The 14,765-nt window shown below is 43.8% G+C and overlaps 1 protein-coding gene across 1 annotated transcript in view; it reads right to left on the bottom strand.

Annotated features, from left to right (window-relative positions):
- kiaa1109 (KIAA1109) overlaps positions 1 to 14,765 on the bottom strand; it is a 347,797-nt gene that overhangs the window by 239,933 nt on the left and 93,099 nt on the right. Inside the window, exons 18-20 of the mRNA XM_084310762.1 lie at positions 5,177 to 5,283; positions 3,947 to 4,170; positions 2,201 to 2,410 (exon numbers count right to left, since the gene is read on the bottom strand). Coding sequence (XP_084166888.1) covers positions 2,201 to 2,410; positions 3,947 to 4,170; positions 5,177 to 5,283 — 541 coding nt within the window. The remainder of the gene's footprint in view (positions 1 to 2,200; positions 2,411 to 3,946; positions 4,171 to 5,176; positions 5,284 to 14,765) is intronic.

Here is a 14,765-nt window from a genome sequence, read left to right as displayed (position 1 = left end):
TGCTAGCCGGCATTCCCGAAACTCCTAACATGCCCCGATTTAAAATGGTTCTCTCCTCTTTGTATACTTTTGTCCTCACAAACAAAGTATTCTGCTAGGGAACTTATGGACACGACAGTAGTAGTAGTTATAAGGTTTTTGAGTTTGTAACGTTAGTTAGCTATCGTGGTATCAATGGGCTGTGTAGCTAGCTAGCTTGCTAGCCGGCATGATGTGTGTGCAGTGCTTGCATGTGCAGTGCTTGCCCCACAGGTCTGAGAAGAGGACCTGCACATTTCACTCGTTCCCAAAACTCCTCTACATGCCCCAATTTAAAATGGTTCACTACAGTAGACATTGCTAACGTCTAGTACGTTTAGCTAGGTAATCTTAACGTTAGCTAGCTAGCTAGCTTGATATCAGCTTGCTGTGACGTTGTTTGGCGACAGCCTAACAGGCTGCCTACTGGCTACTGAACAACAGGCTGCCTACTGGTAATTGTAGTTTTTATTTTACGACAAATTAAAAACCTTATAACTACCTTTATTTCAACCAAAAATGCTTAAACAATAATGTTAGTGGTAAAAGGGAACTCATTTTGTGCAAAAATGGAAAGCTTGCCAATGTTCATGCGGCAGAATTGTTACAATAGCCGATAATCCATTTTCCCAATGCTAAATCCCTATACGGGTGGAACAACCAGTGACGTCAGACTACACCTCCCTATTCACTGACAGATTATTCAACCTGTCCTTAAAACAGTCCGTCATCCCCACCTGTTTAAAAAAGTCCACTATTGTCCCTGTACCCAAATAATCCATGCCCGCTTGCCTCAATGACTATCGCCCTGTAGCTCTCACCGCCGTAGTCTGACGTCACTTTGGACCGCCCACGAGGTCCACCCGTATAGGGATTCATCATTGGGAAAATGGATTATCGGCTATTGTAACAATTCTGCCTCATGAACATTGGAAAGCTTTCCATTTTTGCACAAAATTAGTTCCCTTCTATCACTAACATTATTGTTTAAGCATTTTTGGTTGAAATAAAATTCAGCGATTATTTTTTACGATTAATTGCGAATATTTTCATGTTGAGCTATAGATTGTGGATGAATATGCACAGAAAGGTACACCATGCAAATGTTCATGCTTTATTAGTTTTAAACAAGACTATTTAGAAATGGGCAAATACGTTGCAACTTTGCAAGGTGGACTGGCCGGAAACAGCAATGACGTAATCACTACACCTCCCTATAGCCATGAAGTGCTTTGAGAAGCTAGTGAAGGGCTACATATGTTCCTCCCTCCCAAACACCCTGGACCCCCTGCAAAATATCGCCCCAACAGATCAGGGGAGGACATTATAGCCCATGTGCTGCACACGGCAGCATCACACCTGGACAAGAGGCAGGGGAACTATGTGAGAATGCCATTTATTGACTACAGCTCAGCATTCAATACCATAGTCCCCTCAAAGCCCGTCGTCAATCTCAGAGACCTGGGCTTGAACTACGACCTCTGCCAGTGGGTCTTGGACTTCCTGACAGGAAGACCCCAAGTGGTGAGAGCAAGTAACTGCACTTCCGCATCCATCACTCTCAACACAGATGCCCCCCAGGGCTGTGTTCTGAGCCCCCTCCTCTACTTGCTTTACACAGACTGTGTGGCAAAGCACAACAGCAACACAATCATTAAGTTTGCTGACGACACAGCTGTGGTGGGTCTGATCTCTACAAATGAGGAGAGGGCCTACCTGGGAGAGGTAGAGATCCTGGCGCTGTGGTGCCAGGAGAACCGCCTCTCCCTGAACATCAGCAAAACCAAATAAATTATTGTGGATTTTAGGAGGTCGAGAGCTAGCCACAGCCCCCTCAGCATCTACGGGGCACCGGTCGAGAGAGTGAACAGTTTCAAGTACCTCGATGTCCACATATCCGTGGACTTGACATGGACCACACACATTGACAGTGTAGTGTAATTCATCAAGTATGGCTATCGTTTTTTGGATCCTACGTTAACCATGGAGGCATGCAAGAAGAGAAATCTTCATGAATTCAAAGCATCACAGGGTGAGTAATTGATATATAATATAACCTTTAATCTTCACCGGTCACCTCCCTGTGAGCCACAATTTAAGGTCAAATAAAAACAGCGAAATGACAGCAAACATGTGCTGGTTCCAAGCCTCGACAACAACGGTTTCCCCAGAGGTATCTCACCATGGGCAGGCGGCCGTGGACCTTGTACAAGTTGATGAGCACGGTGATGTCCCACGGCCTGAGGTCCAGAGGGTGGACGGTGTCCCGCCGCTCGCCATCCTCCATGCCCAGGGGAGACCACCCGAGGCCAGAGGAGGAGGTGGACAGCACAGGGCTGGTCAGCGCCTCCTCGAAGTCTGTGTACATGTCGTCCTCGCCAAAGTAGTTCTCCTGGAGGAGAGAAAGAAAAAAAATATATATATTTCAAAACGAATTATATATTCATATCACAATATCTTTCAGTTTTGGCATGGAAAAATCGTGCTGGTCCCGGGGCTGCAATATGTTACACTACACTACGTTAGCTACATATCACATATAGTGAGATGAATTTAAGATCTGATGTGGAATAATTTGACCAGATATTATTCAGGGAGGCGGACAACAGAGTATTTGATTAAGGATAAGGAGTTTACTGACAGAATGACATGTTGCAACATGGAGAGACCTAGATTACAGCAATGGCCCTATAGCCTAGATCTCTGTAGAATGGTGAGCTAACAAAAAGTGTATACAGGAGAGTAGACCAAACAAGTGGAGCATTGACGTACATAATATGAATTACAAAGATATCTGGAATTATAGACATGATGCACAGAAATATCTGGATAATGACGTATACTTATGAGAAGGCGGTGTGTGCATGTGTGTGTTGAAGGTTGTGTGTTGAGAGAGAGAGAGAGAGAGAGAGCGAGAGCGAGAGAGAGCGAGAGAGCGAGAGAGCGAGAGAGCGAGAGAGCGAGAGAGAGAGAGAGAGAGAGAGAGAGAGAGAGAGAATGTGTCGGTCAATTTCCCTGTCAAGATCTCTCAGGCGATGATGTGTCATGTAATTAAATTGTACTTAATCAGGCGCATTCTATATTTCCTAAACATAGAATTCGGGCTACTAATTCTAGCTACAAATTCCCCATTTTTTTTTTTTTACAAAAAAATAAAGAAAAAAGAAAAAAAGCTAACCCTAACTAACCTTACTGTCATGCACTTGTCCTAATATACTAACCTACACTGTAGCACTCAACACTTTGAGGAACATTGTTACTCAGCTGATAGAGTTGTACCCTTCCTGCTGTTGTTTTACAAAACTTGTAAGTCGCTTTGGATAAAAGCTTCAACTAAATGACAAAATGTAAATATAAATGTACTAATTTGTTACACAATCACCCCAAAGTCGTTAAACAACAAAAATCAAGCATAGCGTAGCGTTACATATTACCGCTGAGGACCAGCAAGGAAAACACCATGAAAATTATATTCATTATATTAGATGGCAGTAGGAAGTGTAATATCAAAAAGAGAGCAATGTTATGTTGATATTCTCAAATATAAAATGTTTTACTAAACATTGGCTTATTCTTATTTGAAACAACAAAATTATGTATCAAGATTCACTGGGAAAAAGCAGATAAAAGAATGGATGGATAAATATGGATAAATTCCCCAGACGTCCTCATCCAGAGAGCAGACAACACGATGCAGCTGTTGGATAAACAAGTATCCCGCTATACATGTCCAGGTGCAATAGAATGAAAATGTAAAAGTAAATAAAAAAAAAAAAAAAATTATTATTATTATTATATGCACCATCGGTGATATGAAGTATTAGCTACATAAAGGGCCGGTGTGACCAGCTAGGCCAGCCCCTAGAACACTAAACATGCTCTAGCTCACGTCTAGGAGGGGAGGGCAGACCCCGAATGATAGCTTTACCTTGATGGAGATCAGGGCTCTGAGCAGGGGCCCGTACAAGATGATCTGAGAGTCCGGGGACATTTCCATCTCCACGTGCAGCCTGTCAGGGGGCAGGTCCGAGGGGTCACTGGGAACACGGCTGTTCGCCGAGGCGGAGTTGTAGGGTGGAGGGGCACTGTGGGGGGCTGAGCTGTGTTCCGGAGGCCTCAGTGCCGACAGCATAGACTCCTCGATCTCTGACACTGATCATGGAATCATACATTATTATCCTGGGAACCCTGCTAGCAAAAAAAAAGTATTCTCTTTCACTCGCTGGATCCTCACTGGCCTTTTTCAGGTTCTGACTTCTGTCTTTCTGTTTCATCTGCCTGTGGTACTGCTCGACTTGCTGAGGGTACTAGACAGGGGGGGGGTTGAGCGTGAAACTTTCTTGAAATATGACTCAACTTCATTTTGCACTTCATTTTGAGTGTCTCATCCACAGCATGGCAAGCAAGGTGACCCAGAGAGAGGTTTGTGATGCTCACATAGCAAACTAGTTCATAGCAAACTAAAGTAAAGATTGATGATGTTATGTCCCACTGACTATTCTGTTTTGCTCTGAAATATGTCACATTAGGGACGCTAAACGGAAGCTAAACGGCCTCTAAATGTAATTTCATGGGGCTCAATGTACAGGAGAATTGCTGATAAGTAGGCGGCCACTTCCATCAGGCGCCCACTAATGGCTATGGTAAGAAACACACTGGTTTGAAACTCACGTCTGTGGGACCTATAGAAGAATTAACAGGCACGGCAAAGTGTGACCATTTCCTCACAGTCTAAAGCCTGAGATATGGATTATTGAAAAAGCACACATTTCATTAACGCAAAGCAAAAGGGCAAGATGCATCACTTGTCCAAGTTTAGTCCAAATTACCAATTGCGGCTGCCCCCTTATAGTCAATGAATCGGTTTGGTCTTTTAGTTGATTATTTATTTATTAAAAAACTATAAGCACATCTCTGATAAGCATGATATTCAAAGAGATGCTTTTGAATCATTGCAGGTGGGTAACTAAAATGTTACAGATTTCTCGATTAAACCAACAAATCAATTAGTCAACCTTTACTATTAGTTGGGTACAAATATCTTTATTCGAAGACAACCCTATTTAATATTGTAGCTGAACCGATAACTCATTCAGTCACAGAGTGAAATGGCCTGTATGTACAAATAATATGTGTCCAGTTTGTGCAGTGAGCTTACAGGACTGCTTGAGCTGCTCGTCTGCCTTCTGGGGATAGATGGGGTGCCATGTGTAGTCGATGATCAGCAGGAAGTTGGGTACACTCCAGCAGTCCACCCAGCCCGCCCTAGGTGAAATCAACACAAGGAAATGTGACCATATACAATCGCAACAACATCTCGGTTAATATCTGTTAACCTCTTAAGCCCGACGGGTCCGGTACCGGACCCAAGCCATATATCCATCTCTACAGACTATATGAATAAAAGTTGCGTTTTTTCCCCACAAATGTAGCCAAGAGTAAAGACCCTAACCATGTCACAACAGCAGTCATAGTGTATATTTTCAGCAATACGTTTGTTAATAGGTTAACACATCCAGTGCCATTCACCAGAGGTCGCTGTGGGCCGTGTGTGCCAGCGCTTTAATGAATGGGGATACATGCCGGTGTTTGCAGTGCTAAAACTATATTAAATATTATAGCTATGGATCTAATAATATAGTCGATTGTCATTGAGTTTCTTCCGGTCAAGATGCAAAAAACAGATAATTTTTTCATCAATACATTCCCGTTTTATACCGTGGTGAATGAGTATAGTTTTAGAGTAATTCTGTGTAATCCCAGGAACCGCCGGTAAGCAGTGTTTACTGCATTTCACTATAAATCGTGGTATTCCTCGCTTGGATCAACAATCAATCTGAATCAACGCTATATTATCGGTATTATGTTTCATTATGCATGCATGAAAGGGTGGGGGGGGGGGGGGGTTATGCTTCGATCGTCACCAACGGCATACGTTGTGGAGTAACGTTACAGGACACACACAGATCAAAATTAAGGCATGCTCGGATCAACGCAAGATTGATAACGTATAGCCCTTACCTTGACTAGGAGGTACTGCAAAAAGAATATTCTAATTATCTGATTGCCATTCCAAGTATTGATCTCGATCGTGTTGCCAAGATAATCCACCGAAATACATGAATCCACGGTGCTTGGTTCTCCCCAGTAGTTATAAAGGTTACTACTGCCCGGGTAGGAAAACCCGGACCGGACTTCTTAGATCAACGTACAGGCTGAACCAGAGAGAATCCAAGGCGTTAGGCGGCCGTATTGGACGTTTGCGATCTCAGACCCATTCAGGACAGCCTGCACAAGGTGCCTTGATGGATTATGAATGGCAATAGCGAATAAAAGAAATAACGACACAGAAACGAGAATCTTCGTTTTTTGGCACAGAACCGTTGGGCCACAGAAACAAGAATTCTCGTGAACGGCAACCAATGTGTTAAAGTGTTATTAGTGAACTATTCGTTTTTGAAATGCATTAATTTACAAGCAATTATCCACCATTTTGAATCCGTGCCGCAATTCTGTTTGTAGTCATATGAGTAGACGAGACCTTGAGCTTTGAATGAGCGTTGAAATTTAGAAAAACGACATTACCCAGCTCATGCCAGCTTCTGTCAAGCAAATTACTTGTGGATAAATTTTTCTTATTTCTCTTATTTCTTGGGATTATCTACCACAAAACTGAACGTTATTGGCATAAATTAGAACGCAGTTAGTTTTTCTACCTTTCTGTGAACGTTTAGCAAAAATCCGCATTGCAAACCGATTCAAAATGGCGGAGCAGTTTCCAGAACACAGTGGCTTCTATGACACACTTGATGGGTGTTTAGCTGGGGTGGAGGGCGTAGAAAAAAATCCTTATTGGGGACTGGAACACGGATATGCTGCGTAAAGCAGCACCCGTCTTCAAGGCCTTCAGTAGGTTTTGTGATCTGCACGGCCACAGCCAGCTAATCACCCAACCCACACGTGTATGTGAATCAACTCAGACTACCATTGACCTCATCCTGACCTCTGACAAGTCCAAGATCTCCAATAAAGGGGTTATAGCATGCGGGTTAAGTGATCATTATATGATATTCTGTACCCGCAAAAAGCTAAAGCTAAAGGCTGGCTGTCACAAAACAGTCACATCTAGAGACCTCAAAACCTACTCTAGCAAGGCCTTTAACCTTGAACTGGAGAGCCTGGACTGGTCAGATGAGCTCAATGGTACACTGGTTGAAGAAACCTGGCTTGGCTTCAAAACCACATTTTCAACAATACTAAACAACATGGCCCCCCTAAGAACCACCAGGGTAAAAAATCGCGCTGAGCCATGGATGCACACTGAAATACTGACCGCTATGAAAGCCAGAGACAAAAAATGCTCTGAGTTTCGTAAAGGTCAGTCAAAGCTTACCAAAAGCACGAGCAGTGAACTCCAAGCCCACGTGACTGAACTCAAACTAGAAAGAAACAGACTAAGAAATGATGTAAACTCCATGATCAAAACTGCTAAAAAAGATTTTCATCAATGACAAAACTGAGGAAAACAAAAATAAACCACGTGAACTTTGGAAATTACTCAATAATCAACTAGGCTGCAGTAAAAAACTTAAAACCAGGTTCTCAGACATAAACATAAAGACGGACAACACACTCATCACAGACAAGCTGGATGTAGCCAATTACTTAAACACTTTCTTCACAAACATAGCCACAACACTGGTAAACAAACTACCCTCCCACTCAGGGCATTATGGGGTAGAACACATAGTAGCATACTACAAGAACCTAGGCGTCCACAAAGACGACTTCAAACTGTGGAAATGGTAACTACAGATGAGGTACTCAAAAAACTGGGTGCCCTCCAACCGAACAAGGCCACTGGCCATGACAACATCCCCTCCAAATTCCTCAGAGACTCAGCAGCCACCATCACCCCAGTCATCACACACATAATAAACCTCTCCATAAAACAGCGACACGTCCCCAAGGACTTCAAAATTGCGAGAGTAACACCCCTGCACAAAAAGGGCAGCAAATTAGACCCAGGCAACTACCGCCCTGTTTCTATCCTTACATCCATCTCGAAAGTCATGCAAAAAAGAGTAGACGAACAGGTCGAAAAGTACCTTGCGGAAAAAAATCTAATCTAGAATTCCAATTTGGCTTCAGAACATCCCACTCCACTGACACATGCCTTCTCTATTTGAACGACCACATCAAACAAGAGGTGGACGCGGGCAAATACTGCGGCATGGTCATGCTGGACCTACAAAAAACCTTCGACACTGTCAATCACACCATTCTGATTGACAAGCTAAAAGCAATTGGTTTTGATAGTCTATCAGTGAGCTGGATACAATCCTACCTGGAGGGGAGAGAACAGATGGTGGAGGTAGACGGTACCCCCCCCCCCCTCCCAGTGAGCTGTGGTGTTCCACAAGGAAGCATACTAGGACCGCTACTGTTCCTAATTTATGCTAATGACATGTCGTCAGCTTGTGACTGCAACTTGTTCCTGTTTGCGGACGACTCAGCCCTGCTGGTCTCTGACAAGAACAAGTTACAGGTTGAAAAAACCCTCCGCTCGGAACTAGGCAAAATCTGCATATGGCTCGCCGATAACAAACTATCATTACACATGGGCAAAACAGAGTCCATTCTCTTCGGTTCAAATAACAAACTCAGCAAGACCGACGGCTTCTCAGTTACAGTGGGTGACAATATTGTCACAAGGAAAGATGAAATTACCTACCTGGGTTCCATCCTAGAGGCTAATCTTTCCTGTGACAAAATGGCATCCAAATAATGTAATAAAAAAAGTCAACCAACGAACTCGATTCTTGTACCGGATCTCCTCTCTGGTAAACAAGAATACCCTGAAGACTCTGGCAGGAGCACTCATTCAAGGGTACTACGACTATGCTTGCACCTCATGGTACCAAAGCACCTCAAAGGCACTAAAAACCAAATTACAAACATCTCAAAACAAACTAGTCAGACTACTGCTTGACCTGACTCCTAGAACCCACCTCACCCCTGCCCACTTTGACAACCTAGGATGGCTTAGAGTAGACGACAAAATACAGCAACTTGCAATGGGCCTGGTCTACAAGATACACTACACGACCAAGGTACCCATGTACATGTCAAAATACTTTTCAAAGGTCAGTGAATACCACGATCACAACACCAGAGGGAGCTCCACAAATCATGTTAAACCCAGATTCGGCTCAAACAAGGGACTAAACACGTTTCGCAATTATGCCACATCAATGTGGAACGCCCTACCCAAAGCTGTAAAGGAATGTGAATCACTACCCACTTTCAAAAACACTCTCAAAGAACACCTACGGGAGACTGCAATTCGAAACTGGCCCCTACAAATGTCCTAACCCAGTTGTACAGTAAATGACCAAGTATGGCTTTGTCAGTATTCCAATGTACAGTGTACAGTTCACGCCGGTTCATGCTGCACGCCTGGTGATACTAAATCCAAATTGAACTGGAAAGAGTAGATTTGGCCCGATCCATAGATGTGCAACTTCGCTATAATAAGGTAATTTATAGGCCTGATATTATATATTCTATATTATACAACGGCATGCAAATTTCTCGATTCTGATTGGCTGAAACAGTCCATTTACACGTCTTTATTGGCAACAATCCACGGTCCTGGGTTCAGGACCCGCCCACAACCGAATCACATATCACTCCGCCGGCTCACTCCGGGAGAAAACAAGATTGCGGACAACAAATGGATATGTTGATAGCACCATAACGACTAAATATGAAGCGATTCTGTCACTGCGAATGTGTTAGTCCTTTAAACAATGTTGGATGATGTAATTGATGGGTCTTGAGTCATTCTAGAACAAAAGAAAAATCGCGATTTGATTGATTGATTAATTTGCATTTTTTTTTCAATTTCTTTTTCCTTCTCTCTGACTGTCAGCGCTAGCTCTAGTCTCCACCCACCGCCAGACACCCCCCCCCCCCCACCCCCCCACCCCCCCCCACCCCCCCCCCACACACACACACACACACACACTCCTGTCTGCAACGCGGGTCAGACTGAGAGAGAGCTGGGTGCTGCGCTGTTCTAAGTGAGCATGGCCTATTGAGTTGATTGATTGATTGATTGATTGCTAATTGTATTACTGTACGCTTGGTTTCCAACTGGTTAAGTTTAGGCCCTCTACAGTAGGTTTAAAAAAATAAATAAAAAAATAGGGCGAAGAAAACGTTTTTTTCCTATAGGGCAAAGAAAACTTTTTAATTTGTTTTACCTACTTTCTATAGAAGCATCTAAGAATGAAGTTCTATGGAAAGTAGGTCTGCATTCCCTTAACAATTGTGTGTATTGAGCCGTACTGTATTGTACCCATTCTGCATCTGGTAATAAAATGTTCAATCAATCATTCCAATAATACACAGTTGGATGTGTTAGTTGGTTGGATGCACTTCAAGCTGCTTCCACATGAGGCAACTTCTCTCAATCATTCCAATAATACACAGTTGGATGTGTTAGTTGGTTGGATGCACTTCCGATCTGCTTCCACATGGAGGCAAATTGTCTTTTTTGTAGTTGTGGGAACAACTTTTTCTGGCGGATGGTTTTTTCAATAAATCTTCGATTAATGTGTGTTTATTGTATAGAAATAAGGTTGGATGAATGTGGCAGTTGTATAAAAGCTTTACATCACGCGGAGGAGTGATTTGTGAACAATAAACCATGCCTAGGGGGGTCTAACGACCACCCCTAGGCATGGTTTATTGTTCACAAACCACTCCTCCGCGTGATGTAATGCTTAAATATATAGAATATAATAATATTTCAAATTGCATGTGTCCGGGTGGCAGAATTCAGTACTGCATCTACAAAACATTCTGTTTAATAATCTTCCCTTTATTGGTAGATCTTTTGTACACGTGATCGCAAGGAGGTGCTGCACGAGCTCAGTGGCAGTTTTCCATGTCTGGTCATTTTTAGCATGGTGTTATTCACTGTCAAAGATGCAAAGAAAAATCATAATTTATATTCTCCTTTGTTTCATCACAATTTACTCAAGCCTAGTAACAGACACAATATTTCTGACACTGGGAATACATTCCCTGAGATCCATAGATGTCCCTAGATATCAAGACCATGCAAATGGGCCTTGTAGGAGTGGAGCAATCTTCCATTTACTTAGGTATGTATTTTTAGGCGGCTTTTCAGAAAATAGGGCTAGGGTTAAGAGGTGAATAAGAGGTTAATAACAATGTTTCAATTGACACTCAAATATTTCAGAAATTATTTTGAGAAATCTGACTTTATATAGTGCTGTCAATAGATTAATTTTTTTTACTAATTAATCTCACAATTTTCTGTAATTAATCTAGATTAAAAATAGCATTTTTCTACTCAAGACCGAAGCTTGTAACAAGTCAAGTCAAGTCAAGTCAAGTCAAGAGTTTTAATTGTCACGGCATACAGGTATACAATGAAATGCGGCTGGTCTTGCCCGCGACGATGTGCAATACAGTGGTACAACATAGAGTCCAATAAAAATACAGTGGTACAACATATAATAGAATCCAATAAAAAACAACAGTGCAATAAACAGGTACATGGTGTGCCATCTCGGTATCTGTACATAGTATTTACAGAGCATATAGGACATGCTAGGTAGCTTTAGTAGTGCAATACACTGTTCCTGATGTTATATTAATTTAAGTGGCCTTTCCTCTGGCCATAAGTGTGCGTGTGTGCGGCATGAGTGTTAAAGTGGCTGCTAGTGTGTGAGCGTGCTCAGCGTGCGTGTCGTGCATGTGCTAGTGTGTGCTTGTGTGTGGATAGTTCAGTTTCTGTGTCTCTCAATGTTCATTGTTCAAGGCTCTGATGGCCTGGGGGAAGAAGCTTAGCCTAAGCCTCTCCGTCCTAGTAGCTGGGGTTCGCAGGCGTCTGCCTGACCTCAGCAGCTGGAACAGGCTGTTATTGGGGTGGTGGGGGTCTTTCATTATCCTGCAGGCTCTGGATTTGCACCTCTTGTTGTATAGAGCCTGCATGGGAGGTAGCGCAATACCCGTGGTACGCTCGGCTGAGCGCACCACTCTCTGTAGGGCCTTCTTGTCCTGTGCCGTGCTGTTCCCATACCAGGCAGTGATGTTTCCGGTCAAGATGCTCTCTACAGCTCCTGAGTAGAAGGATTGGAGTATCTTCCCCGATACTCTGAACTTCCTTAACTGTCTCAGGTGGTAGAGGCGCTGCTTCGCTTTCTTTACTACTGTGTCTATGTGTGTTGACCATGTCAGATCCTCTGAGATGTGGACCCCCAGGTACTTGAAGCTGCTCACCCTGTCCACGGTAGCCCCGTTAATCATCAGTGGTGTGTGTGTCTCCTGCTGTCCTCTCCTATAATCCACGATCAGCTCCTTGGTTTTACCAATGTTCAGGAGCAGGCTGTTGTCCTGGCACCAACGTTCCAGTACCTCAACCTCCTCTCGGTAGGCCTTCTCGTCGTTGTCCGAGATCAGCCCCACCACCACTGTGTCGTCTGCGAACTTCACTATGGAGTTGGAGCTGAACTTGGCCACACAATCGTGTGTGTAGAGTGAGTACAGCAGGGGGCTTAGAACACAGCCCTGGGGGGACCCGATGCTCAGGGTGATGGTGTTGGAGGTCTGACCCCCCACCCTGACCGCCTGGGGTCTTTCACTCAGAAAGTCCAGTACCCAGGCGCTCAGGGCGGCGCTCAGACCTAGCTCGATCAGCTTGTCCACCAGTCTGGTGGGGACTATGGTGTTGAACGCTGAGCTGTAGTCAATGAACAACAGTCTCACATAGCCCCCCTTCTGACAGTCAAGGTGGGAGAGAGTGCTGTGCAGTACCTGGGAGACCGCGTCGTCAGTGGACATGTTTGTCCTGTATGCAAATTGCATAGGGTCCATATCACTGGGGAGAGAGGCACAAATGTGGTCCTTGACCAGCCTCTCGAAACATTTCATGACCACAGAGGTGAGTGCCACCGGTCTGTAGTCATTTGGACATGTTTGGGAGGGTTTCTTCGGTACCGGAATGATGGTAGACATCTTGAAGCAGGCAGGGACTACTGACTCCGCCAGGGATTGATTAAATATGGCGGTGAACACCGGGGCAAGCTGGTTTGCACAGGACTTAAGTATGCGTCCTGTTATACCATCTGGGCCCGCAGCCTTCCTGGTGTTCACCTGCATAAATGCTCTTCTCACACTGTGTTCCGACAACGAGAGAGCGCCCCCGCCCCCCCGCGGTTGCCCCCCCCCCTCCACAACAGCCGGTGTGCCAGTGACGTCACTAGCCAGAGGGCTAGCGGCGACACTGTCTACACCGAACCGAGCGTAGAAGGAGTTGAGTTTGTCCGCGAGAGAGGCGTCGTCGCTCCCCATTGAGGGGGCGCTGACTTTGTAGTCAGTTATTGTCTTCAGTCCCCTCCACAAGCCTCTTGTGTCGTTTTGTGCCATTTGTGTCTCCAGTTTATCAGCATATGTCCTCTTAGCAAGTTTAACAGCCTTGCGCAGAGTGTAGACTGAAGCCTTGTACTCTTCCATATTTCCTGACTCTCTGCCCAGGTTATAAGCTGTGGTGCGTGAGTTCAGGGCTGCTCTTATAGTGCTGTCCACCCAAGGCTTCTGGTTTGGGAAAACCCGCGCCTTCTTTGTGAGGACAATACCGTCTGCCACTGTCGTTATGTAACTCACAACGGTATCAGCGTACTCGCTGACGTCACTGGCGCTTCCTTTAAACAGATATTTACTTGAGTAAAATCATGGAATTAATGTAAAATCAACACAAAGAAAGTATATTTAGATTCAAAGACTATTTTAATAGCTTTCTTTGAATACAGTTTCTCTCCTGTGAAATACAAATGTTCAACAAAACCATCAACATTGACTCAGCTAGACCTCTCTTATATCCGCGGCGCTAAGATTGAATATTTTTCACTCCATAGATTACTCTAGATACATTTATTTTAATGCTTTAAATAATTTGAATTAATCTCCAAAATTAAAGCATTAATTTTGACAGCCCTAGTATATATACATGTTTTATTAAAATGTTTTGGCGGGGTGGGTCATATATGACTTGGTCACATTATTGCGATATGACATGGCAGGTATGTCTAACTACAGCCTACAATAGCGTGCCAACCCTCCCTGACTGGAGTCGGCTACTGGTAACTTTGCATAGTCTTAAAAGAACAGAATGCACAGATCAGAGCAGAGAGAAGAGGATGATGAGGGTGAGAGAAGAGGATGATGAGGGAGAGAGAAGAGGATGAGACACACAGCAAACAAATTATGTGGATGATGGAGAGCGAGAGCAGGTTGGTCTGACAAGAGTTATTTTTCTCACGTGAGTCATTGAGTCCTTTTCCTGTCTGGTCCAAATCCTGTGACAAATTCTGGCTCTGTCCATAATGGTTAAATTAACATGTTGCTTAAAACATTTAGCCAAAAAGAAAGTACAAGGCTCTAAACTAAGTTTTCCGCTAGTGGCACTGGTGCGACCAACTCTCTGTGGGTGGCACCAGTATAAGATTTGGTCGCACTTTTTGTCCCTTCACTATTCAGGACTTTTTATTAATTGCATGAAAGTTCTTTCTTTTATGTTCTTTATTTTCTGCTGCAAGCAGTGGCTGACGTTATAAGTTAACTAATTTAGAAAAATAAATATACCGGTAGATAAATAAAAAAGAAAATAACAAAATTACTCTTTCAGTGTTGATCCGGGTGACCATTTCAGT

The sequence above is a fragment of the Notolepis coatsorum genome, assembly GCF_963971535.1.
Source record: "Notolepis coatsorum genome assembly, chromosome: 3".
NCBI classification, from domain to species: Eukaryota; Metazoa; Chordata; class Actinopteri; order Aulopiformes; family Paralepididae; genus Notolepis; species Notolepis coatsorum.
This window is presented reverse-complemented; position numbering and strand designations above follow the sequence as displayed.